The 27126-nt window shown below is 40.4% G+C and overlaps 1 protein-coding gene across 2 annotated transcripts in view; it reads right to left on the bottom strand.

Annotated features, from left to right (window-relative positions):
• The window catches only part of unc5cb (unc-5 netrin receptor Cb), a 139067-nt gene that overhangs the window by 59430 nt on the left and 52511 nt on the right, over positions 1-27126 (bottom strand). For both annotated transcript variants that reach the window (XM_058412370.1, XM_058412371.1), the window contains exons 2-3: positions 14533-14760; positions 3986-4129 (exon numbers count right to left, since the gene is read on the bottom strand). In XM_058412370.1, the coding sequence (XP_058268353.1) occupies positions 3986-4129; positions 14533-14760 (372 nt within the window). The remainder of the gene's footprint in view (positions 1-3985; positions 4130-14532; positions 14761-27126) is intronic.

Genomic DNA, 27126 nt, shown 5'->3' with positions numbered 1-27126 from the left:
GACAGAGAAAGAGAAAAGGCACCATTTCCTCTTGTGAGTAATCGTCGTACTTTGCGCTTTCCTAATCGCGTCCCACCTGGAATGGCTGCAACTGAACAACCTGTCCTCTTTTCTCTCCCTTCCTCTGTCCTATTCTGTTACTCACTGTTCTCTTTACTGTCACTCCCCTTTTCCATCTTTGTATCTTGTTGTCAATCTATCATTCTCTCAAAATACTGGATGACAAGTTTTCTGACCTCATGTTTTTTTTTTTGTTTTTTTTTTTTTAAAGAAAGCACATTTGTGTGTGTCTCCCTCCCACTGGATCGAACAACTTCCCCTTCTAAAACCCTGAAAGTGCCCGAATGCCAGCAGCCTCACAAATCATGCCCCCAATTAATAACCACCATCCGACTGCTACTGCCCCGTTACAGCTCCCCCGCTTTATAGCTTTAACATTGATCACCATTCCACAACAACAAATGCACACTTATTTATCACGCCGAGTGTTGCTTAGCCGCTAATTAAAATGTCTTTCCAACATGGACAGAGAGGCTTGATTCCCCCCCCCCCACTAGTCTCTAGGGGAGATTTTAATAGGAGCGGATGAGGAATTTATTCAGATCTGAAAGAAAGGTTAGTGATGGCAGGCAGCCGATCACAGCCAATTAGAGAGATGAGTCAGGCTGCAGGCAATCGCTCACTAGAGAGCGCCCTTTCCTGCTGTTCTGAATCATGTCTTAGACATAAATGTTCCAGTGTGAACTTCAAAACCGGTCTCAGATAAGGGGGGAGGCACAAAGAGCTGCCTGTCAGTGTCGGGTTCAGATGGGACGCCATGGTACGGGCTGGCATCTTCAGCCCTTCAACCATTTAGGCTTGAGTTGGGAAGCAAAACTGGAGTCCCTACGTACAGTATACCGGGTTTTACTGCAACCACCATGTGCTTGGAGGAACAAAATCTGCCACTCATCTTCTAAGATGTAGTAAGAAAATAAGGACAGTTCTTTCTCCAATTTTGCTTGATCACCAGATTGAGCTGAAGACATGACAGCTAAAAGATTATGAATGTGACATGAGGAAGGAGGCGGGGCATTCAATGCACCTCTGAAACTCATTCCAGATTCAGATTGGCTCATCTGCTCTTTTTATTGAAGGATGAAAGAAGCAGCATTTTTCCACATTTGTAAGTGAACACCGATGTTAAAAATGCAGAGCTTCCTCTCAAATACGACTTATTTGAGCATCTGAACAAACTATCCTCCTTGAAAACGCATTGCAATTCGACTGCGGATGTTGAGAAAACACATCATCTCGGGGCTTCAAAACTGCCAGAAGTTCCAGTGCCTGGATGCCCTGCGTCTTTGACATTTTCATCAGCCTGCTTTCTAAGCCTCCTATGTCTGATAATGGCATTCTCCATAAGTAGCTGGAAAGTGCTGGAACAAGAGAAGATGAAGCACTCGAGCTGTTCTGCAGAAATCTGATTACAACACAATGCCGGAATTGAGTGCTGTCTAGTCTCGGCACAAGGACAGAAGAGAGACAGAAAAAAGAGCTTAAAAACAACCCAGAAACAAAAAAGAAGGAGCCAAACAATACAGATAAGCCTGTATGGAAGCCTTGTTCATCTCGGTGCTGTTTATCTAGCATGACTGATTCATCTTGCAGAGAGCAGAGAGCACGTGTGTGTCTCACACACCAACTCATTAGCCACGGTCAGGTATAAACACTGATTCACACACACACACACACACACACACACACACACACACAGACGTGAAAGCATAAACATCTTTACCTGCCAAGGAATTGATACGCAGATGAAGATGGAGTGACACATTGCAATGCAGCCGTCTCGCCCACATGACGTGCACAGCACTCCCGCTCCTCTCAGGGCTGAATAGACCATTTGTTTTGACCCACATTGTTTTCCATAATAACCGACCTGAAGCTTACTACCTGCTGTGTGTAGTTAAGCTTGTCATTTTAAGTGTACATTTAAAACTGTACAGAATGTCACGCTTTTCATGTTTTTTTAATCCTCTGGTGTTTTGCTGTCATAACCTTATTATTTTAATGTGTTTTATTTAGCTTGCTTTAGACCTTTACATCACCATGGTAGATCTGAGTTTTTCTTGCTAACAAGTTTATGGTTATGCTTATGGTTCTCTGGCTGTTCTAAAAACAGTCCTGCAATTTTTTAAAGGTTCTTGTGTTAGACGAATCGGGCTGTATTCAAGTAGCAAAATTAAAGATCTGTACAGAGTTCAAATATTGAACATGGCCCTTAACCCCTTTTAGCAGTTCACTGGTGTTACCTACTGACGACGGAATTAAAATCGACTTATCAGTCATTTTCACTCGGGACAAACAAATGAATTATTTTATTTTTACTTTTTTTTTTTTTTGGATATCCAGAATTTTAGTGACTGAAGATAACGCCTACAAATTTGAAATGTTTATGAACAAGCACTTGGCAGATCTCAGAGAGTAAAAATTGGTTTGATATCATAATATAATATAATATAATATAATATAATATAATATAATATAATATAATATAATATAATATAATATAATATAATATAATATAATATAATATATAAACAAAGATTTTATTTGATTTAATAACTGTTTTTGGAACTTTTCGATGAATATATTGCCCCTAGTAGGCTAGGTAGAAACAGAAATACTTCAAATACAAGCCCTTTAAGCCTTGAGTGTCTACTTTAATATGAGCCATTAACCACCACCGTGGAGTGTGACATGAGAAAGTAATTCAGTGTTGAACTCAGGCACTCAAGAATTATAATAAATGACATCTTGTCACTTGAATAAACAATGACACAGCTTCACCTATAGCTTTACAGTTTAGCAGTTGAAAAAATGTTGTTATTTATTGGATTATGACAATCTTTATAATTTATTTTCAATTTATTTATTTTCAAGGCCTGCAGCTTTTCAGGCAAGACCTTTTGACCAACGCTACAGTTTGTTATTCAGTCCCTAAACAAAACAAGGCTGATCATTCAGCAACAGGATCCTGTTCATCTACAATCTGTCTGTGCTGAAAAAAACATGTTAAACACCACATACCTACGAAGAGAATGCTTAATTTTCACACTGTAACACCAAGTCAAGTAAACGTCAGGGATATCATTGTGTCCAGTCACAAGTGATTGTGAATGACCTGATTTGGTGCAAATGAAAGTAACAACTGAAGCACTGGAAAGGCAACAGCAAGACAACCTCCAAAAATGAAATGGTTTTGCATGTGGTAGTCACAGACAATTGGCCTTATCCTTCTTGACTGATTTGTCTCTAGTTTTGTGTTTTGTGAGGTTCCTTGTCCATACTTCTACCATGAGGCAGTACCTGCAACCCAATCACAGGTAGTCCAGCTCGTCCAGGATGGCATATCCATTAAAAGGCTTAGTGTGAACTCCCAGCACAGTTTCAAGAGCTTGGAGAAGATACTTGGAGAAGGAAGGAAGGAAGTAACCCAGCAGCAGGAATAAAATCAACTATAAGTTTGGAAGTGGTCTTTCTGTCTTTACAGATCTTTACATGACATTCTGAAAATGGTTTAAGGCTTGGACTTTACTGAGAGTGTTACAGCAATCCTGCATCTCGAAACTGCCACGTACGCAACTTCAAGACGGAAAAAAAAGCACAGCAATGTATGGAAAAGTGCAGCTTTCCTGCAACTAGCTTTTAAACAGACAATAGCTTGTGGTTTTTTGTATTTCCTGTGTGACCACAGTACAGACAGCAGATACACAAAAAGAAAGAATGTAAGCACAGGACAACGCGGTCACATTCTGTTCAGACTAAGTGAAGTGTGTGGGCCATTTCTCTGCCCCCAAGGCTGGTTTTTCCTCAGAACGGGAGAAATCCTCCAAGACTTTTTCCACTGTGGTTAAAGAAGAGTTTTCCATTTGTGTTTGTGTGTTTTTGTGTGCGTGTGTGTTTATATGTGAGTGTGTATGTGTGTGTGACTCACAGGCAATGCGGACGTGGGCCTTGCGGCTCTTAGTGGTACCGGCTGAGCTCCAGGCCACACACTGGCACCAGAAATCCTCGAGGCCAAAGAGTTCCTCCACCTGCTGCCTTGTGATCTCAATACTCGCCTCCCTCACCACCAGACCTGAGAGACACAGAGTGAATTTTACATAAAATACTTTACTGCTGCAGTAAATCTCTCCAAAATATGTAGAGAAATAACACATTATTCCAGGTGACATGTAAAAAATGGAGCTCCTGTTACAACTGTAAAAAAAAAAAGAGAGAGAGAGACAGAGTGGGAGAGAGAGCACAGCAAAAGAGAAGTGAAAGGCAGAGAGAGTAAAAGATTAACAGAGATATTGAGACCTAGGTAAGGGCAAGAAAGAGATGGACAGATAAGCAAACATAAAGTGAAAGATTGACAGAGAGAGAGAGAGAGAGAGAGAGTTAGATAGAAAAAAAAGAAAAAAAAAGAATAAAAAAGAAAATGCTGAAAGAAAGAAAAACAGATACAAGTAGTAAATGATGGAACAAGGAAGTGTGGGGAAAAAAGAAAGAAAAGAGATAGATACAGAGATTGAGAGAAGAAAAAAAGAGCTATAGAGAGAGGGGGAGAGAAACAGATCTTTCACAGAAATGAAAGAATGGAAAGATGGATAGAGAATGGAGAACAGAATAAATGATACATAGATAAGTAGAGATAGGGAATGAAAAAAGAAATATAGAGACAGAGAAATGTAGAGAAAAGAGGTAAGAAATGAATAGAGGTATGGAGATAGAGAGAATGGGGAAAAAAAGAAATGCAGGCATGTAAATATTGAGAGAAGGCATAGAAAAGAGCGATACAATAAAATAAAAGAGATATAGACATATGAAAGAAAAGAGTGTGATCGTGAGATAGAAAGAAGGGAAAGAAAAGAGACAGATAGAAAGAAGGGAAACATAAAAGAGACAGATTAGAAATAAACTGACGAACAGACCGAAAATGGAGAGAGATACACAAAAAAATACAGCTACTGAGAATAAGAAAGAGAGAGGGATGGAAGAGTGGAAGAGACAGACAGATAGAGTGATGTAGGCAGAGGGAAAGAGGGAAGTGAAGAGAAAGAGAGAGGAGTAGAGAGGTACACAGAGGCAGAGAGTCAGTACATAATTCAGCAGCTACACTGAGCGCAGATTAAAAGCTCTGTATAGGATGTTTATGTGGAACTGAAAAACTGCGACGCTTCACTGCAAGTCACTAAATCAACATTTGTCACCGCCGCCTGTGCTGAAGTTTCTTACAGCAGAGGGGTTCAAGCGGGTGAGCTCTTCACTTCTCTATCATCTACCAAAAAACTGCACACAGACACACAAATATATACAAAATATATATAACAAATATATATATATATCTATATATATATATCTATATATATATCTATATATATATATATATATATAGATATATATATATATACATATATATATATATATATATATCTATATATATATCTATATATATATAAATATATATATATATATATATATATATGTATATATATATATATATTTTTTTTTTTTTTTTTTTATACATATCAATATAGCTATCAATAGCTGGAAAATCAGATGGGGAGGTTGCCAGGGTTGCTTTTTTTTTTTTTAACACCAATAACAGGTTTGTGGACTATACAGCATTCCAGAGCCACTAAGATCTTGTTTTAAAGCAAATAATCAGAATAAATTAGATACATATACTTCATGGGTCTACAAACAAAGTGAAGAAAATGTCTACGAATCTATGATTGTTTTAAGCTGCACTGAAAAGATGAAAAATGGAATTACAGAGTCTTTGTTTCAGGTGATGTAATATGGCAAATCAGAAATCTGTGCACTTCATGCTGATCTCTGAAAGTTGACAAAAGGGTGAGAAATATCTCTGTTTCTTAATGCAATCCGTTGGATTTTTTTTGAGACCTGGCAACCCGGCCAGTTAGTGTTTTGTGTCAGATGTTTGCTTTTTAAAGGGTAGGTTTACGAAGCAGGAGCGGAAGCTTATGACTACATGTATAACACACTGTATATGTGAACACACACTTCTGTGGATTCTGACACTCGCTGTGTTAAACTCATACTACTCATAACAGACACATGATGAGTTCAGAGTCAGTCACGGTGGCCATCTTGGATCTAGATTTTCTTCAGAACTTGGAAGTTGTAGCTCAAAGTTAAATGACCGACTTGACCATTAGACGTGATTCAAATGATTGGATGTGATTTTTTTCCAGGCTTTACTGTGTATTTGGCGGTTTTAGTTGAAAACGTTTTAGATGTAATTCTTATCTGACTGAAAGCTTTCTCAGATATATTAGTAGTATAAGTGATGTTTCTCAGAATGAAGTCATTGTTCAAAAAAGTGAATCATGTCGGTGACGGAAGCATGAAGAAGCAATAAAAAAAATAAATAAAAAAAACCCACACAAACAGGGAAACAGTTATCAGAAGCCTAGAGATATCACATGACTGCACCTGATCCATCCATCATTAGCATGGTGCGTGGTCTGTTAGCCTGCAATAACGCAGCGTTCATAAAGCAGAGCCGGTTGGAAGCCTGCAATCCGCGGGGATGCCAGGATGATTGAGATGTCCGGGGCCTCTGGAGCCGGATTTGGAGCCAGAATCCCGTTTGCTAACCCTGGTGATTACTGTTCAGCTGGGCCTCCGATCGAATGAAGGCCAGATCAGAGTTGCACTCATTTCTCCATTTCTCATCCCTTCATCCCTCTGCAGACTCATTTATATATGATCATGGCGGATTAGAGCGGTGGAGGCGTGCGAATGGCGGACGAGGGTTTGATATCGCTAAACAAATCAGGAACGCTAAACTATCACATCATCTCTCTTTCTTTGTTTTTCTTTCGTTATTTTGAAATAGAGAACTGTGCAGAGAAGGATGGCATGACTCCGAGCACTGCAGTGTGTGTGTGTGTATGTGTGTGTTTGTGCCCAATGAGCCCTGGAGGTGGCTTCCAGCACTGATTGGCTTGCAGAGCCAGAGACAGCAGCCTGAAAAATAAAGCCAGAATAATCCTCCATGCAAATGGCACTTCCTCTCCACTCCTCTGTTCTCCACTCCTCCACTTCTCCCACCATCCTCTCAGCTCATCCCTCGCTCCTGGCATGCTGGAAGTTTACCCCAGTGTGTTTGGTGTCGTGTTCAGCGTCAGACAGCCAGGAATTGTCACTTTAAAGAGGGAGGAGGACGAGGAGGAGGAGAAAGAAGAGGAAAACCTCCGTTCGCATGTTGCTTTGAAGTTTTTTATCTTTCGGTTCACATCTAGAAATCTGTAATCCCTGCTCCTGTACTATATACAATCACAATCGTTCTATAAATAGAAGCTCTTACTGGGCAGAACATGTATGTTTTTCCTCTTTCAGACATCAGCATTTGAGTGCTGTCAATCTTCTTTTTTTTCCTTCAAGGGTTGAAACCTGAAGCAGGGTTTCAGGCAGCTTTCCCGACAGCCGCCGCTACAAAGTGTGCAATCGACACGTCTCTGTTATATTTCTCACTTTTCTATACTGAAATGTGCCACTTTTTTTTAAAGACAGGATTGTACAAAATTAACAGTCAAGAACAAAATGTTTAAGATAAGGGTTCAAATTACAGGACGTCTGAGTGCAAAAGCTTGCATCCCTGTAATTAACTGGACAGTGGAAGTCATTTCATTTACACCAGTAAGGAATTTAGCACGTCGTGTTTCAAAGCCGAGCTACAGCCGAACTGTTCAGGCTTTTGCATCCAAGTCATACTGCATAAGGCCAATTTGTATAGATTTCATTTCTGCATCAAACTCGAACTCAAATGGCCGCTCGTAAGCTTTTCTATTACTTATTAATTTAGAACCTGCGGTAAAAGAAGTTTTGTCTGATCATTTGTCAAAAATTTTGAAATGTGCGATGACACTGCAGTGGGCGGCTGGCGTAGTGTACGCTCACAGCTGTAAAAGCTCAGTGGGTGGTGCATGTATAAGAAACAGACACTTCACTTGATAAACTAAGACGCAGACCTGTGAAATAAAAAGGAGAAATAACTCTGGGCTCCAGATCGTTCTCTTCTCGCTATTCCCTATGAGCGCTGTGTTCTATGCTATTACAGTTAACATGACTGCTTCTTGACAGATCTGATCATTAGACTGCAGCACTCATATTCTTCTACCTCATAAACATGTGCAACGTTAACTAACTTGCTATCCATAGATAGTGTTATTAACTTCTATCAAGCCTAAGGCGAATAAAGCATCTGAGCTAAATATAAACCAAACACGAGACTGTAGAAATGAAAATATTTAACCCACACTGGACAAAAGGGATGCATTATGTATGGAATAAAACTGTGTCCTTCCATCCATCCATCCGTCCGTCCTTTTTCTGTAGCACTAATCCTACACAAGGTTAAAGAGAACCTGGAGACTGTCACAGGGGACCCAAGGCACAATCACACGCACCAAACGGCATGTTTCAGGTGCTCGTGGTCATGTGACCTGGTTCATACAATGAGCATGTAACTTGCTCAAAGCAATGGCTGTCTCTCTCTCTCTCTCTCTCTCTCTCTCTCAGAGAGAGACAATCTGGTGTACAACTATTTATCACAGATAACACACACACACACACTCACACACACACAAAAACACTCACTACCCTCTCCACATTAAACCACAATGTGTTAGCATTTTCACATAACATTCTTTTATTCCTTAATTATCTAATTACTACACTCATTATTTACTGATATTTATTCACAGGACCAGAACATGAACTTCAAAAGCTTTAACATGCAACAAGCAACAATAATGAAGTTACAAAGTAAGTTAGCAAATGCATTAACTGATCCTTTATTGAGATGGTAACAAACAAAAAGCAGGAGTCGATGTTCGTTATGTTGATTATGTTGTTTATTAAAAAGTGGAAATGATTTCAGGAAACTTTAATGTAATTGAGTGAAGGACTTGTGAATGGCGTTTGTTTTTGTACTGTATAAATATAATATAGTATTTTTAATTTTATATAGCATATATACATAATAGAAAAAAATGCTTATTTTGTGTTTCTGGGGAAAAAAAATCTGCCTGTATGCCTGTACCATATGGTTCATATGTGATGTATCTGAGTAGCCTATACACTAGAAACCATGTCTCCACTTTCATTATTATTTTTAGTACAATGGTTCAGCGATTTAAAAAAAATGAAAGCGATGAATTTTAATGCATGCTCATTAGACGCATAGTGTCACGTCAACAATTTCTCAATCCCAAATGGCCCCTTGGGAGTTTTGCTATAATTCAAACCCTGGCTAGCATCCATTTTTTTTTTTTTTTTTTTTTTTAGAGTTGATGATGTAGCTGTGCTCTGATCTGATAAAACAGGACATCAAAGCTCACACACACACACACACACACACACAACTTCATTCATATCAGTCTATCTGGTTCAGGAGAAGGATCTGATCCTGGTGAGAACGGTTGAAGGGAATTAAAAGAGAGAGATGGCGCTAACTGGAGCAGCACAGTTTTATCTTGGGACAGAAAAGGACGGAAACCGCAGCTGAAAGAGGGTAAACGAGAGAGAGAGAGAGAGAGAGAGAGAGAGAGTGCTGGTTGTGTTGGGGTCACTTTTTTACAACACTCTCTTAAGAGCAGCTATCTTCGCTATGTTCACTGACACGTGGCATAATTGACCTTGTTTATGTGCCGGTCCTGACCATTCATTACTGAGGCTGGTGGATTCCCCCAGCACAGTGATTTAACCTTCTTTGAGGCAGAAAATGAGTGATAAACAATTGAGTACATAGAAACAGACTGTATTCTTTCTACCTATTACATCATACTTCTGCTCTGTGTTTAGAATTACAGCATTACACTAAATAAAACCATGAGAGTCACTGTGGAATAGCTGTCATCTAATATGGCATGCTTATGAATTTTTTAGAAATGCTCCCTATTGAATCTTCCTTTACGTAATTTCTCACATCTTGCCTGTGTGGCTGGCAAAGGAAAACGGATCCCTTATTAGCATGGTTGTCATTATTAGCTTTAGGATGTTATTGATCTGTACGAGTCAGATGAGAAAGCAGGGAGAGAGAAAGGGATGGAGGGAGGGATGGAGGGAGGGAGGAAGGCAGAGAGAGGGCACTAGGTTGTTTTGTGCTTTCCAAAATAACTCGCCTCCATTTCACCTCCCAATTGGTGGAGGGGATGATGGTGTGTCCGTGGTGTGCATTACATCGCTGCAACTCGACATAATTAACTTAGGTTCATTTGTAACGATCAATGGGCCGGCTGGAGATTAGCACAGGCAGTGCCTAAGTGTTGGGGAACGAGAGAGACAGAGAGAGAGAGCATTCGGCATTGCTCATTTGGGATAAGTGCACAAAACATTCGAGTCAGACTGGCTCCTCCAAAGCTAAAAGCACCGATTGAAGTATCCAGTGGCTATTTATTGCCCGGACCCAAATGTGTACAGAGTAACGGAATTACCGACTCTTGCTGGCTTATTCTGAGTGCTCCATCAAAAAAAAAAAAAAAAACTAGCTGTAATTTCTCATAGAACTCCGGACTAACAGTATTACAACAATCTGTATCAAAAGTGAACAGCATCCATCCGATTATTCCTTCAAACGTGACCTTAATCAGGTGAGAGTTTAAACCTCCTCCTTCTCCCTTTGTTGATTCTGAGGCAGTGGTTAAAGAGAGCGAATCGATGCTGGAACATTTGAGTAGGTGTTTCTCCTTGAAGCCACTTCCAAAAAATCCATTTGCAGGGAGATAATGATCCTGCATACAAGCAAAGGCTTTCGTTCTTTATTTTCCAGAAGAGGAGGAGGAAAGAGGAAAGACTGAGGCATGGAGCCTGGTGCCTGGCGTAGATAACGCTGCAGCTCGGCCCGCTGCTGGCCTAAATGCCTGTTAATCTACTCCCCTACCCAATACAGCGAAAGTGAGCAAGAGGGGGGTGATAGGGGTAGAGGATGAGTGTGGGCATTGGATCATGTTTCTGCCGGCTTGGATGGCTATTGACCAGCCCTCTATCTGCGGTTCTTTTCTGTCAATCAGGGGAAATTAGAGAGGAGTGGAGTGGGCAGAGGCACCCAGAGCCCAAATAAAAGGAGATAAACGGAGTGCAAGGAAGAGGAAGAGAGACGAAAGTCGAAAGACGAGAGAGAACATTAAACAGAGGGAGGGAAGGGGAGACGGGAAGAGCCAGTTAGAAGAGTGATTCGGAGAAAAGGTAAAAGAGTGAGAGTAGCAAGGCTCGCTTGTGCGCCTCATCATACCATCCACCTTTCACAACAAGGCGAGGCTGTAACCAGATTTGTGTGCGGTCCTCGTCTTAGCAACTCAAAACCCGCTATAAGTCATTCGCTAATTGGGAAGATGTTGCTCCAACACTTTTTTTCCTTCATCATATGCTCCCAGCTAAGCTTACACTGATGTTGTGCCTTCCGGTGGTCTTTGCGACCTTGGATAAATCTTCTTATCACACTGTGAGAGTGTGAAGATTTTATAAATGACTCAGGGTTCCTCTTAAGCTTAATTGGGGCAACTTTTAAGGGAAGTTACACAAGGTTGCCTGCGTTAACACATCCGGCTGCATCACACAGCCTTGTCCTTGCTTATTTTCCTACAACAGAATGCCCTGAAAGGTTTCTCTTACTTCCAACAATCAGACTTTTTAAATTGGTTTAAAACATGACATCATCCGTATTAGTCACTTATACTTACATTTAATGTTGTTAGATGTCTGGATGACATCTTTATATCACATTTTGGTACAAAAGGCTAGTTTTCACTTCAGTATGTGCTGCTCAGCTCTAATCTGTATCGTTTAGGCACAGAAAATTGACTAGTGTGCAGTTTCCTGTCAGATTTCCAGTGTGATTTTACTCAAGCGTATGAAAAATAGTCTTTCTTTTGACCCTGAATGTGGTGTAGAGAGTGTTTGGGAGATCATATCCATAGGTATTAAAAAAGGGAATAAATACGGAAAATAGTTTAGAAGCAAGCATTTGGGCCACGAGATGCAGAACAAGTTAATCTGATTATAGAAAGAACAGCAGGGTCTGTACATCATCAATTCAGAGAGCTACCACAACAAAAACAGAAAGAGAATTTAGTTGATTGTTTGTTCAGTGTGCTTAGCTAGAATCAGCAACAAGTTAGAAGTTGGGGAAGGTGTAATCCCTGGACACTTGGTGTTTCCATGAATGTGTGGGAAGCCCAGACTTTTCAGAATATGTTGTACAGTGTGTCCAAGACTTCAGGAAAAAAACTGTGAATATACATTTACAGTGCTAAAATACAACAATTGGCAAAAATAAACAGTTGATTATAGAGACGTATAATTGTGCACATCTTGCCAGTGCTGGCTGGAAATTTACTGTCATATTCTGTCGCCCAAAAGGAAAAAATGAAAAAAAAAAAGCAATTTGCCATATGCTTTACTCTTTAGTCCAAGAGAAATGCAATTAGTTTTTTATCCTGTGTTATACTGCTAAACGTGCTGCTGAAAGTACTGCTGAAAATTCAAACAAGCATACAAAGTGTATGTGCGTGTTCTACCCTGAGTTATCTAAACATGTGTGTATTATTTAAGCCAGTGTTGCACAGCGACAAAGGCCAGCATATATATTTAAAAAAAAAAAAAAAAAAAAAATCCCCCCCAAGGGCTTCAGAGCCATTACAGACAACAGGGCCTATTTGATTTGCTGCATTCAGCTGCCAAAGAGGGAAATTGAGTTGTCCCAGTAGCCCACAGGTAGCAATCACGCCACTCTCCCAAACACTTTCTTTTCCTATCTGTGTTCTGAAGACACTATTGAGCTGCTGGTTATTAACAGCCCACAGACAGTAAGCAGAATAGCGGCATGTGTTTGCATTCAGCTCTGAAGAGTGCTGCGCCGCGCCGCTTTCAACTCGAGTGAACAGAGCCATAAAAACATGCCACTCTCATCAGGGCTAAACATGTTGCAACGGGACGGCAGTTCAGTTTTAATGAACTGTTAATCGGCGTAATGACGGTCGTTCGCAGTCGTCAGCGAGATATGCGAAAGAGGGCTCAGATCTGTCATTGTCTGAGAGAGAGAGAGAGAGAGAGATGAAGGATGTGAAAAGAGGCACAAGCCAGAAAGAACCTGACTTACTAGTCAATATTCCTGTGAATACACAGACAGGAAATAGACATCACATGGGGATGAAAAGAGAGAGAGAAAGAGAGAGAGAGAGAGAGAGAGAGAGAGAGAATTCCCTTGACAAATAATGGGCTTTATCGTGCCATTTAGATAACACTTTCCACAATAATCGAAAATCTACCGCCACTTGGACTACACAGAAGTGGAACCTTTACAAGAAAGTGCTGTGTGATGTTTCTTATCAGAGTGAGTCAGCCAATCAAATCAAAGAACACGAGATTCTATTAACACAAATGACACGTCTCCATATTCCAGTTAAACTGTAGCAAGGATTCAAGGACGGCTGGTAGAAATGTGCTAGCTATATGGACTAAGTTCTCTGTTTTTTAAAGAATATGGTAAAGGTTTGTTTTTGGCATCTGAATCAGAATACTTTGCTGTTAAAAATGTGGTACACCCAACACCACTGCTGACGGTCATTTTCTTCTAGCACAAGACTACAGATTCATGAATCACACTTCTTTTACGAAAAGTACAAATTATACAAAAGTACAGATGACTACAGACAAGGTCTGCAGTCTACATTTTTGTTTGTTTGTAGGAAGAATTACAGTTTTCTAATGTTGTTTTCTTGAATCTTCACAGCTACACATATGCATTAAACAGCCTATGTGGTTTTATGAACAAAAAAATACCTGACAAAAAATATAGCCACTTTCCTCGCAGTAACCTTGAAGTGGAATTATATTGCTAGAAAATAGTGTCTTTTGAAGTGAACCTCTCTTATTTGGTAGCTTCAGTAGCTTTGTAGCTCCAGTACACAACTAAAGAGGCAAAAAAAAGAAATAAATAAATACAAAATATGTCTTTGACAACCGAGTTATTTTTAGGATTGCTCCAAAACAGACCCTCACTTCCACAACACACTCTTATGCGCTTCTATTCTTAAAACTTTATTCTCCATCAAGAAGACTCTTCTTTCTCTTTAGTTTGCACAATAATGCAGTCTTTTGGGTCGTCTCTCTCAGTCCCAAGTGTGTCTGTTACTAGTAGCTTTGTTTTGTGTCAGACAAGAAGAGTTCAGTGTCAGCACTGTCTGAGCTTTAATGATGTCTTGAGAACTAGACCAGAAACATAAACATCATGTTAACAGCACAGTAGCAGCCCTACTCTAGCTTTATGGGCACTTTAGTTTAAAGAAGGCTGCAGAGAAATTCCACTCTCATTATTGGTGGGGTGGATTGTAAAAAACTTAATTGTTCATTCTGCCAATTTTCCAACAGTGTATAGCACTCATGGGAATATGTTGATTAGGTCTTTAGGATTTTTCCTTTTGCTACTCCCTATACTTTTCACAAATGGACGAAGATGGTACTGACCAGAGGTCTCGTCCACACGCTCCTCCACCGTATGCTCTTTCTGGGGCACCCACTCGCTGTTGCACTTGAAGTAGATCTGTGTGGCAGGGGTGGCTTTGCAGTATAGATTGACTGGTTTGTTTTTGACAATGTATGCCTCTTCAGGCTCCATCAGGAAGTGGGGGAGGGGCTCTGGCGGGTCCGAAGGGAAGGTCTCGGGAAGCTCGCCCAATCCCAAGTAGTCATCATCTATTAGAAGGAGGGAGAGAGAGAGAGAGAGAGAGAGATAAGGATCAGCTTTATAAACTTGATACATACATTACAGAGCAACATCGCAGCTCATTTATCATCAAGGGCGACTGTTTATACAAGCAGGTTTGGCAAGGAGATGTTTTGGGACAGCTTCCACATTGGCTCTGAGCTCCTGCTCTTTTCACCCTGAACCGCAGCTACCGTTAGCACTTTGAAACCAGTAGCAGCGACAGCGCTGGCTGTTAAGAAATGAAATGTGCACCTTTTTATATTTCCCCCAAACCAGACTGCTTGCGGTTGAAGCCCTGTTTTCTTTTCACAGCCGGTCTGGTGTACTTAATTCCACAGATATTTGGGCTGCAGATGGTTAAGCCCCCTGTAATTATAGCTCTCTTTCATCAGCATGCCTCTCTCTGTCAGGCTGCTGTCTGGCCTCATCAAACGCACACCTATATTTATCAGCCCATTTACAAAATGAATCTCTGGCACTGGCCATCCAAAGAACCTCTCAAAATTCCCTCTTGAACATGGAACAGTAGCCAAAGGCTTAGTACCACTTGAATACATCACACACACACACACACACACACACAAATATGCACAAGGATGGCTCTCTAAGTTTGTCAGTCCAGCTCAATATCCGGCCTTTGACTCTACAGACAGCGGAGGAAACCCATTTACAGAGCCCATTTGTCACCTCTGCTCCGTTTTCTATTCCTAACACCCAACTGCTAGACATCAATTATTTACCCCCAACAGGAATGAGTCTGGAGAGGAGGCACATCACTTCCTGTGGCAAAAAGGTTAAATCACCACATCGGCGATGCTTCCCCTCGACTTGGTCTGCGACCTGCTCTTCTATCCTCGAGTTCTCTGTGTCTTAACAAATCATGTCGGGGCAGGAAGACAATCTCGCGTCAAAATGGCCTCTGATGTCACAGCCCTGCCTGCATGTCACTATCTATTCGCCATGAGGAGGCGTGTACTGCTGTGGAAGAAAAGAGGGAGGAAGAAGAGTGCAAAGTGCAGAAGATGCAAGCGAAATGGTGGAAGGAGTGCAGAAAAAGTCGAGGTTGCTCCTGGCACAGAGTCTGCTTTTTATTACAGCTTGCTCTGGGATCACACCTGCACTGTCATCAGCCTCGAGTCATCTGCTAACTGAAGAGGAGCGGTAAACTCTAGCTGACCCCTAGGCTGAGGCTTTATAGTAGCCCTAGGGCGCGTGTACACCAGTGAAGAGAATGAAAACAAGAACCAGACATAAAAACTATGTATGTACAAAGTATATGTTCTTTGCAAAAACATATTTTTTCTATTAAAGAAAAAATCCTGAATAGAATTTTTAAAACCTTACCATAAGGTATAGAATAAAAATCTAAAAAACAGATGCTGAATAGATTTTCATTTTTATTTTCTATACAGAAGAATACTTTTTACACTTCTGTTGCAGTTGTTAGATAAACAACTGACCTAAATCATTTTAGTGTTTTTTGACAATAACTTCATATTTACATAAGATTGTTAACAATTTTAAAGCTTATTGACAGAATTCAACATCTGCCCCACTTGACTTCTATTATTAAGTTTACCATAAGCAAATTTCTAAGAGTTTTATTTATAAGATCAAGGAAACTTCTGGAAATTCTTATTTGCGGTAATATGTCACAGATGCAGTAAATAGAGTAAGGTTAAAAAAAGTGCTGGGGTATTCTTTTAATGGATATAAATATATGAGGTGGTTAGAGGTATTTATGAGAGAGAGAGAGAGAGAGAGAGACTCCTTTAAACAACCTTCATTTTAATCATTATATAGCATTATCTTGTACAATTGCCCATTTCAAATGGAACAGTTGCTACAATGATTTCCCCATACATCAAATGTGATGCACTCAATTTCACTAATGAAGATTTAAAAAATATGACATTGGTCATGCTCAGGCTGAGAGATGTAGAGAAAATATGTTTTTTTTTATATGAAACAGAAAACATGATTTTGCTTCCTGTCACATTCCCTTCATTTCTTATTTATGCTAACATCTGTGCACACACCTGTCTTGCTTTTAGAAGTGTTTTTTTTTTTTCCTGATGTATTGTTTTTTTTTTTTTCACTGATTATAAATTGGATGAATGTTAGAAATAAGTATGCTAGTCAAAAAATACACATTACATTCTCTATGATACCAAAACAGATGACATGGGTCAGAGAATATATTACAGATAAGCATGAACATCCTGCTGGGCTTGGCGTTTACTGAAATGCACAAAATGGAGTTTGAGAAAATCGGCTTTCCGCATGCCTGAGAAAGGGAAGTGGTGCCGGAATCTGGAAAAGTCAAAAGTACGTTTTATCAAATTCACGCTCCAATGCAGCTATTAGCCCCGGACCAGAACCATGACCCTGCAAAACATCTGGCCTCATCAGCCGATCGTTATTAAACTGATAAACATTCAGCCAGACAAAATACTGAGAAATATGTATAGATCTAAAGAAATAAACACAACACACACACACACATTTTCGTCACTTCACGCCTGTCTCGCACTGGAGCAGAAGCAGCACACACTCCTTGCACTTTCATACTGGCAGCGATTGTATCGCGCACCTGAACCAGCTCATGTACCATAAATACAAGAAAGTGTGTATTACATTAATTTGATTTGAAATGCAAACGGTGTTAAGGTTAATGCATCTAGGAGGAAAACCTCCTCAAGAGGCTTATTTCAACTATCAGCATAGTTTAATAACTTCTATATTATTTTATTTTGTTCTCTTTGTTTCCAGTGTAGTGCGAGTAGGACGCTGAAGAAAAGATAAGAAAAAGGATGAGACGCAGATGCTGGAGTCACTTAAACATCCGTGTCATGTGATTTGCTTAGGCTGTCCAGCATTTTCTATGGTGATGTGAACGTGTTTCCCCACACACATACAGTATAAGCATGTATACCATATACAGCTCTGGAAAAAAATAAGAGACCACTGCAAAATAATCAGTTTCATATGTTTTTTTTTTTCATTTTTTTGTGAACCGCTGACAATATTTCTCCTAAATTCAAAATATAACTATTGTTATTTAGAGTGTATATTTAAAGGAAATGACAACACATCAAAATAACCCAAGATCATGCAGTATTTGCAGAGCTTTAATAACTCAAATAAAACAAAATGCAGATAATTTGTAAACAAATTGTGTTAATGTTTGGATAAATAACATTAAGAAATCAGTATTTGGTGGAATAACCCCGATTTGCATGCGTTTTGGCTCCATGCTCTCCACCAGTTTCTCACATTGCTGTTGGGAAACTTTATACCACTCTTTTTGCAAAAAAGCAACCAACAGCTCAGCTTTTCTTGATGGTTTGTGACCATCCATCTTCCTCTTGATGACATTCAAGAGGAATGGGCAGTGGTATATATGTATATATATATATATATATATATACATATATATATATACACATATCACTGATGTGATTACCACTGATGTGACTTCATGAAAATGAAGACAAAATTAATCTCCATTTTTTTTCTTTTTTAACCCACACTGCTGAAAGCCATTTCAGCAATTTTCCTTTTACCTTGCCCCCTTAGCTTGATACTTTAACTGAGTGAAGTGATTTACCAAACCAATTGTAAATGTTTGTTATAGATTTGAAAGAACAAATAATTCTAACATGTATCTAAATGAAGCAATTTTCTATCTATCAATATCTTTTAATGTGTAGCTTTCATAGTGTAGCGTTTGTGCACTGCGACCTTATAGAATGTCCTTTCCTCTGCATTACTCAGATAAAGACTTCAAAATTGTACAGCCACATCCCAGACCTTGACCTAGAACTGCCTTCAAAAGCCCAGCACACTCATTTCTCTCTCTCTATCCCTCACTCTACCATGTCTTTCCTATCATTTAACTATATCAGAGATCAGACAGCAGCATGAAAGGATTCTGTGAGCACTCGCAATCACCAGCTACCACAGCAGCCGAAATATGATTTAGATATAAACATGCTCTGTGAGAAAAAAGCTGGAGAATCATAACATTTTCTGACCCACCAACCTTTTCGCTTTAAGAACACTGGTCTGAGTTATTACCGAATCTTAAAATCTTATAAATGAACCAACTGGCATATTTTTCTAAAATGACTGACAGTTGTTCAGGTTTCTAGAAACTTCCATTAATAACAGACATCCTTGGAAGCCCAGCTCCCAATCAATGTGTGATAGACTGAGCAAACATTATATAAGTGTATGTTTAATATCAGTTAACAATGTTTATTTGTGGTCAAAAACAACACTTTCTCGTTTCAGGTAGCAATTTTGACTCGGGGGGGAAAAAGTAGGTAAGTGTAAAATGAAATACTTTTATCTATTTGCTAAGTTTGCTAGCCATTATCTGAGATAACTTGAGTATTGCTAGTTAAAACTAGTTAATGCTAGCTAGCTAAATCTTTTCAACATGATCTGACTGAAACGTATATGTGTATATTCTAGATTTAGGTGAATATTCATTACCTAAGAATATAAGTTAGCTACTTTGCTAAATTAGGCTAGCTCTTACTAGGTTGCTACTCTTAGATGGTCTGTGCTTGGATGTAATTTGAGAAATTAATGTTATCATGAAAGCTATCTTGGAAAAAGCTTTATTTAAAGTGTCTATTGTCAATTGTCTGGTGAAACTTTGTTACCTAAGTAAGCTAGCTAATCTTTGAAATTTTTGTAAGCATGTTTATGTAGTATCTTCTTGAACATTTATTAGCCAAGTGTGGCAAGGAAAAGGCTGTCCCAAATAAGAAACAGACTAAATAAACATACAAATAAAAACTCTAAACATTTGCAAGTCTATTTTTCTCTTTTTTTGTATGGGGGGGGGGTTTGGGTCAAAATGTCAGCTAAATCATTTTAATTAGAATGTGATTTAAAAAAGGTTGTTTCTTTGCTTACCTGGCCACATGGAACCATTTTACAAGTTCTAGAAATTCGAAAGCACCTTAAAAATTAAAGTAAAATTTAGTTTTTGGTACTAGGGATTGAGTTTAGGACTATGGATTGTTCGTTATTTGGGGGTTGGTAAGTCTGATTTTTGTTTTCATTCAGTTCTTTCCAGAGAAAGAGGGAGTGATGTAGCGACAGTCAGAAATAAAGAGAGGTTCTATTGCTATATTGCCATTGTACTGTCAGGGAGTTCTGTCACACCCATGTAGCTAGCTATAAGGAAGGGTACTACCAGATACGAATCGTACAACCTCCATCGAGTAGGGATGCATGGCAGAAAGAAGCATGTAGACCCTATGCACACCATCTGTATGCCATCATGTGTGTGAGTGTTTCTTCATGCTAGGTTGCCACTCTTTGATGGTGCGCTCTGGGATGTAATTCGAGAGTGGGCCCTGTTATCATGAAAGCCATCTTGGAACAGTCAGACTGGAACTCAACCACACCTCACCCTCTTAACACTGGGCTTGCGAGCTTTCTTTCTTTCCAAACAAATAAAAAAAGGCTCAAAAGAATCCGAGCGCTGGGAGGGTGATGTGGCCACAGAGCCATGATACAATTCTAGGTTTTTGCCTTCTAGCATTGCATTTGTTAATTTTGAGCAATCTTGATCACACCTGCACACTCCTCTTTGAAAAACAGAACAATGCGCGTAAAGCAATTAATATTTTCAGGTATTTTTTTTGGCAGTGTTGTTTGTCAAGTTGCTCTTGTTGAACCAACCGAGCTTACTTTTCCAACCCTGCAATATCCAATTCTGCAATTTCCTTTAATCAGTAAACGTAGCAGCTTGCTAACATGTCGGCATTAAAATCTAATTTCATAAGTTTTATGAGAAATTATCACCGTGTGCACGAATATTCTCCATATTTTATATCATCTCGTCTAAGAAGTGGTGCTTTCTGCAGCTAAATATAGTCATTAATAATGATCCGGCCTCGTATGTGGGTGCTCGCTGTTTACACACTTCTGCATAAGCAGATTATATTAATACATTCATCTTATAAAAAAAATAAATAAATAAATAAAAGCCAACTGCAGAGTTGCTTTGACACTTTGAACAGATTTTTTTTTCACCACCTTCACAACAGATGAAAAAAGTCTTGACTTCCATCTTCATATATGTTGTTAGGGGGAATATATTTTTGTTTGAACTTTTTTTTTTAATATTTTATTTTATTTTAGGAGTATTTATACGAATGAGAACATATGCACCATAACTGCAGACCTGCTCTGCTAGAAAAACATTACATACATGGCTTCTGTTAAAGAAACTGCCTGTTGTTGAATGTTGTGAATGATTTATGTCTTTTGTAAAAGGCTGTTTGTGTGTATGGCAGCCATTTAGTGATTTTCAGTTGTTCAATATATTAAGAATGAATTGGTGTCTGGAGATAGATAATATGGAAACTATATGTAAATCGATGATGATGTTGATGTATACTGTATATGTAGTAAACTAGAGTATGATAAACTCATTAGGAGTTAGTACTTAGGGAAGGGATTTAAAGGGTAAAGTAGATTGTAAATATCAGGGTGGAGAATAAAGGATAAAAACAGATAAATTTTCAGACTAATTTTGCCCTAGGTTCCACGTTGCATACTACCACGGTCCATTACTTCACACACCGTTTTTCACAGAAAACCAGAAGGTATTGTTTCAACTCGCTGAAAGCAGCCCCCCAATTCAAAACATTGAGTAAACATAAACAAAGGTGTACCTCAGGTCTATAATTAGGGAGCTGAACTTTTTTTTTTGGTTAATATGAATGAGAAATGCTATAGAACTGTGTTCAAGGACAGCATCAGAGGGTTGCATGGAAACAGAATTGCTACTGCAAGAATGATTCATACTTCTGATGCTGGAGATACTTCTTTTACATTCTTCTAAACTCCTTCTCCTCCAGATGCAGCTCTACACCACACGGCATCTGAGGCGATTAGTGTCGCTTTCAAAGTGCACACACAGTTGTTTAACCATGACCGATGTTTGTTTTCTTCGTGTTGGTGAAGCTAGTACAAAGCTACTACTGAACTGGTGACACAGACAGGGCTTTTTTTGTTCCTCAGAAGGAAAAAAAAGGAGGATGCTGTGATCATTTTTGGAGATATGGTCATGAGGGAATTGGTGATAACCACCCAGAATAAGGTGTATGATCACACTGATAGCACCACCATGCAGATCAAGGCAGTGTGGAATTTACAAAACCCCATGCTACACCTCTCAGATGAAACGACACACTCGGGGAGGGGGGGGGGGGGTGCTGGCGCGGCTTTGTAGTTCAATGAGCTTCAGACATCTTCAAAGCCCAAATATTCATCTTTAAAACACACACACACACTATGTACTCTTCTAACATGAGGTCACGGAGTAAATTGTCGTCGTCAGGGCCTCTTAGTTCAGGTTCATTGAGGAGTCTCCGAAACCAAACCTCTTTGTCGTTGTTCTTAATTACTTTTTCACTCACAGAGAGACTTTCCCCCGAGCGGCGTCCACCTATCTGAGCAGGTCTGAATCTAAATCTCCGATGGATTTTCTCAGAGTGAAAAAATAGCCCATGGCTGGAATCAAATATCTGAAAATGGTCTAATGCACAGTTTTGATGTGGTGCCTTTACATCTGAAACACATCAGAGAAAGCGGGATAGCACTTCAAGAGCCACAAGATAAGGTGGATAACCCGCATGTTTTTGGGGACGACTCTCGATAGCACCCTTGGGTGTGCATTCTGACAGGTTACTGCGGACAAAGCTAGAGACCCGAGTGTTCGATTTAAATGAATGAACGAAAACTGTGTTTGAGAGCTTTAGTGATATCGGATGGTGATCTTGTGTAGTCAGAGATGAGTGAGGAACAAAACACTTGTGGGTTGTGCCGTGATAGAAAAATAATCAGCAAGATGGTGGTGCGATGAAGTTACTGTTACCACCTCATTTTCAAATTACAGCCCTACCTGAAGTGTTTACCTTTTATCCATTTGTGGAAACATAAAATTTTGTGGAATGTCTGCAAACTTTTCCCTCAATCCTGAAGCAAAAAAGTAAAAGCACATGCATGCTGCTAGGAACCTAGAATTCACACAGCTAAGCTGTCTTTCCTGAAGGCTTTTACTGACTCCTTTCACTGGAACTGGTGACTCCTTCCATGAATCAAAAGAAGCTGAGAATAAATGAACATTTTATGAGTTTGTTAATGCATGTGGCTACTATGGATAGCTACTATAATGCATGCTTGACCGTAGAAACGTACGCTGCATTCCTGACAACCATAGTCGCATATCTATTTCTTTCTTGCTCCCCAATGCCTTAGACAGCTGTGACAGCAGCTGGAGGATGCTCCTCCCTGACACCATTGTAAAAGATAAGCTCCATTCTATCACCAGATTTATTGTCCCCAAGAAGGCACTGTATCAAGCGAGCTGCTGTTTTCCCCTGCCATCCGAGGAGAGTCGAGCGTGAACGTGGACGAACGCGCACATAAATCCTGCCTGTCCCAGAGTGAGTGAGAGAGAGAGAGAGAAAAAGAGAGAGAGCGAGAGAGAGAGAGAGAAGAGATAAAGGAGGAACTTACAATTCACGGGACATAACATATAGAGCCGAGATGAAAGATGATGCGTTTTGAAGCGTACGCGTGACCTCGGCCCAGCGACCTGACCCGTTTCATAAATAAACATATGCTCGCCTCCAACCCGAAGCCAGAGGGCTGCCTGAAGGGCGAAGTAATCCAGTTAAAATCTTAATCTCCTCTTTGCTGGCTACCGAGCGCTAATGCAGACATTTATTATGGGACGCCTTGCAGTAACGGGGAGGGGACCCACTCATGCGGATGTTTATCGACCATCATTAGCATCTGGCTAACCCCCGCCTCCACCCGCTTCTATTTTCTCCAGGGCAAAAGCAGCCCACACACACAGACACTCAGCCACCACTCCCTTTATCAGGCAGAAAGTTTAAGACTCAGGAGGCAGCATCATTAAACGAGAGACGGTCCGATCAATCCCTTGCCGAAACATTCCATTACAGTGGCCGGCTTAACGGGGCCTCGGATTCACTTACAGAGTTAAATAAAACAAATCGAATTAAATCGAACTGGGTTCGCAGTCGAAGTGGTAATGCTGGAGGTGTAATGCTGCAAATTCCAGTACACACAGCTTTTATACTGTTTGTAGGTATGAAGAACATTAATCTGCAAAAAAAATGGATTTTTGTCGAAGCAGTGGCATTTTGGGGGAAAAACACAGGTCCAAGATAAGATTGTGAAATCTTTTAATTATGGAAAAAATGGACACTCTGTCACCTTGTGTGCCTAAAAGTATGATGTATATAGGAGCGTGGAAGTGTGTGTGTGTGTGTGCCCGTGCGTGCGTGTGGTTGTCCGCAAACAGCTAAGCTATGTGATTACCGTGCGTGGTATATGACCTCAGATATGGAGAGCCCGCTCCGGAGAGATGAGTGTGTGCCGTGCTTTGCTCAGTATCATTTCTCTGGGTCAGACGTGCCACAGAGCACAAAAATGATTGCTCGAAAAACAAGGTGGCCATGACATTCGCTCTATTTTCCATTCTCCTTGACTCTAAACCCGGTTCGAACCGAATCAAACGGAAACCTGTGTCGAGAGGTAGCGAATTTCCCCACGCATGCTACAGTAAGAGCTCGACCTTTGCCTGAAAATGTGCATAATCTGAGAGCTTATGGAGTTTCTGCTGATAGTTGGCGACCTTACAGGGGCAAAGCCATCATAGAGTTGGCGTTTCTCCAGAGATGGAGCGAGGGAAGACTCTGGATTGTAGCTCCATCTTCACTTAGGATCAAGGGATTAAAAAAAGCCTGACACTTCGTCTTTAAAAGAGGCTGTGACTCGCATGGCCTACAACTGAGCCAGAGTGATAGAGTGAGAGAAAGACAGAGAGAGATGGGGTGCCTGGCAGGAAGTGGACTTAGCAATCGAGGTCTAAACTGAGAAAAGGGCACTCCAAGGACGCCACCCGGCCGTAGTTCGAGTGCTCATTTCTGACCCAGTGTGTGACCTGCTGGGACCATATGCTCTAAAATACACACTGTCTCCTCACAGAGAAACGATGCCACACGTATCACATTCCTTCACTATCTGAAATCTCCATTCTGAGAGGGAAGCGTAAAAAGGCCACACATTCCTGCCTTATTACCACTGGGAGCACTACGCATTGCTCGCTGTGGAAAAATTTTCTTGGGGTGTCATGGAAACAAAACGCACACTATGATGTGGAAAGTAGCTCAAAGTTGTCATGATATCAAAATAAACCTCAGCGCAACTCGTGTACAATCACAGCTGCATTGTTGCACGGAATTGCAAAGCTGGGCATTCTTCTTTGAAGCCTCGCAAAAAGGATGTTTTTTCCCGCTCGTCTCTTTGTGGCAGACACGCGCAGCGATCCGGCTATAAAAGGCATCCGAGGAAGATTATGAACAACAGAGGAGGAAACATATGAAAATCTGTTGCTTTCTACTTTATCTCCCTCTACTGCTGCTCGCTTTCCCCGGATGAAAAGCCATTTTGTTGCTTGATTGGAGAATGATGCTGCTACTTAGAGCGTGGCACCATCAGCCAAGGGGGAGGAAAAAAAACAAGGGAGAGGGATGTGACTCCCTGGGGCGCAGTCTCTGTGATGGGTGGGCTGTCAAATGCCCCATTGTCCAAATTACCCAGCGAGCAGTGTGTCACCGCCTGGGACTAATTTACGGCCACATGCACACACGCAACCGTAGCTCACCACGCAGGGATCTGCTCGAAGCCAGTGTGATCACGCGAGCCTCTCTGACTCCTGTCTGTCTGCCGCTCAAGAGCTTGGCTTCATGATGTACTGCTGAGCAGCACACTTCTCCGAGCCAGTGAATCACCGTCAACAACGCGATCAATGAAACTCTATACACAGAGAACGATACAGACTTCTGGCCCTGATGCACCTCATGGCTGTCTTTAACTATTTATTTATTATTGTTTAGTCTCATTTGGGCTTAGTTTAGTCTACACCTATTTCTTAATATAAACTTTGCATTAACTATTTTCTATCTTTGATTTATGCACTCAATTTGACCTCCTTGAAAAAAAACAGTTTGAGGTGACTAAGCTAAAAAGGGCTTCAGGGCTTTTTATTTCCAAACAGCCTCAAAATTTTGTCTATTTCCTGAGAACTGATTTTTAAAAAATGACAAAAGGACCAGGAAAGTACATACTTGAATAAAAATAAGTGGCTAAAAGTAGTACAACAAAAAGGAATTACCCAAGTTAACCTTAAGTAACCAAAAAGTAAACACCAAACCAAAAAAAAAAACTTCCCGAAAATTTAGGCTTTAAAAAGGATTTAAACGGGTAATAGCCGGCGCATTTCAATCCCTTGATATCCTGTGGTTGTGGGTGGATGTCAGTAAATGCAGGTAAAATGAGAGCATCATTAGCGTCACCTTCGCTGACAAACAAAGCCAACGGCTCCACCCAGGAGCTTTTTAAAACGCAGCTGAGAAGACAAGCAGTGAGGTCACGGCCTGACTGATGTGTGGACTTAATGATGGTGCCAGGGAGTGCTTTACAGCCTGCCCCCCCACTACCCCCGTATCGTTTCATCACCTGTCACACGTGTCACACTGGCACCTCTGTGTGTGTGGGGGGGGGTGTCGTGAGTGGGAGGGATGTCTCGCTCCTACTGCGAGCCGAGCCGAGCGAATCGAAAGAGCCGTCTCGTGCCCTGTGACCTCACACTGTGCCCATCGAGCCGCCAGCTGCTAATTGGCGAGAGTGGTACTCCGATAAAACTCAACCTCTGCTAGCGACTGGGTCGTTACGTGGAGGCGACGGATGAGGCGAGCTAGTGCTCATTACCGCTCCTCAAGAATATAAGAGAAAAAGCAAAAAAAAATGGACCAGACGGAGACACATGTGATAAAATGGATAATTAATGCGGTGGTCACTGTATTTTTTTCCTCTTCCCCTCCTGACAGAGCCGACACACAAAAGGTCACTGTGGACAAAGCCACTTTATATGCAGGTGGTTTTACAAAATATATTACAAAAGTCTTAAATTTTTCACGATTTTGAAGCGTTTACATTTATTTGACACAAAGTTTTTTTTCAATTACAGCAGGTTTTTCCTTATTTGTTTAAGTAACACCAGCTATACAACAGCGCGATCCAATTCTCAACTCTGATTGGCCACACAGTGTTTCTGTAGTTCTGGCTATAGTTCAAATCACACTTTTATATTAATGCGCTCTTATTCGAATACATTATCATTTCTATAGTAACAGATCTTTCGATGAGACTTGTGTGGTGGACGTGTCACATAATCTAGGGTTCATAACAAACAGAAAACTTTCTGTAAGGAGATGTTCAGAAGGAGT

The sequence above is a fragment of the Hemibagrus wyckioides genome, linkage group LG16 (genome assembly GCF_019097595.1).
Source record: "Hemibagrus wyckioides isolate EC202008001 linkage group LG16, SWU_Hwy_1.0, whole genome shotgun sequence".
NCBI classification, from domain to species: domain Eukaryota; kingdom Metazoa; phylum Chordata; class Actinopteri; order Siluriformes; family Bagridae; genus Hemibagrus; species Hemibagrus wyckioides.
The sequence above is the reverse complement of the archived record's forward strand: the minus strand, read 5'-3'. Positions and strand labels throughout refer to the sequence as shown.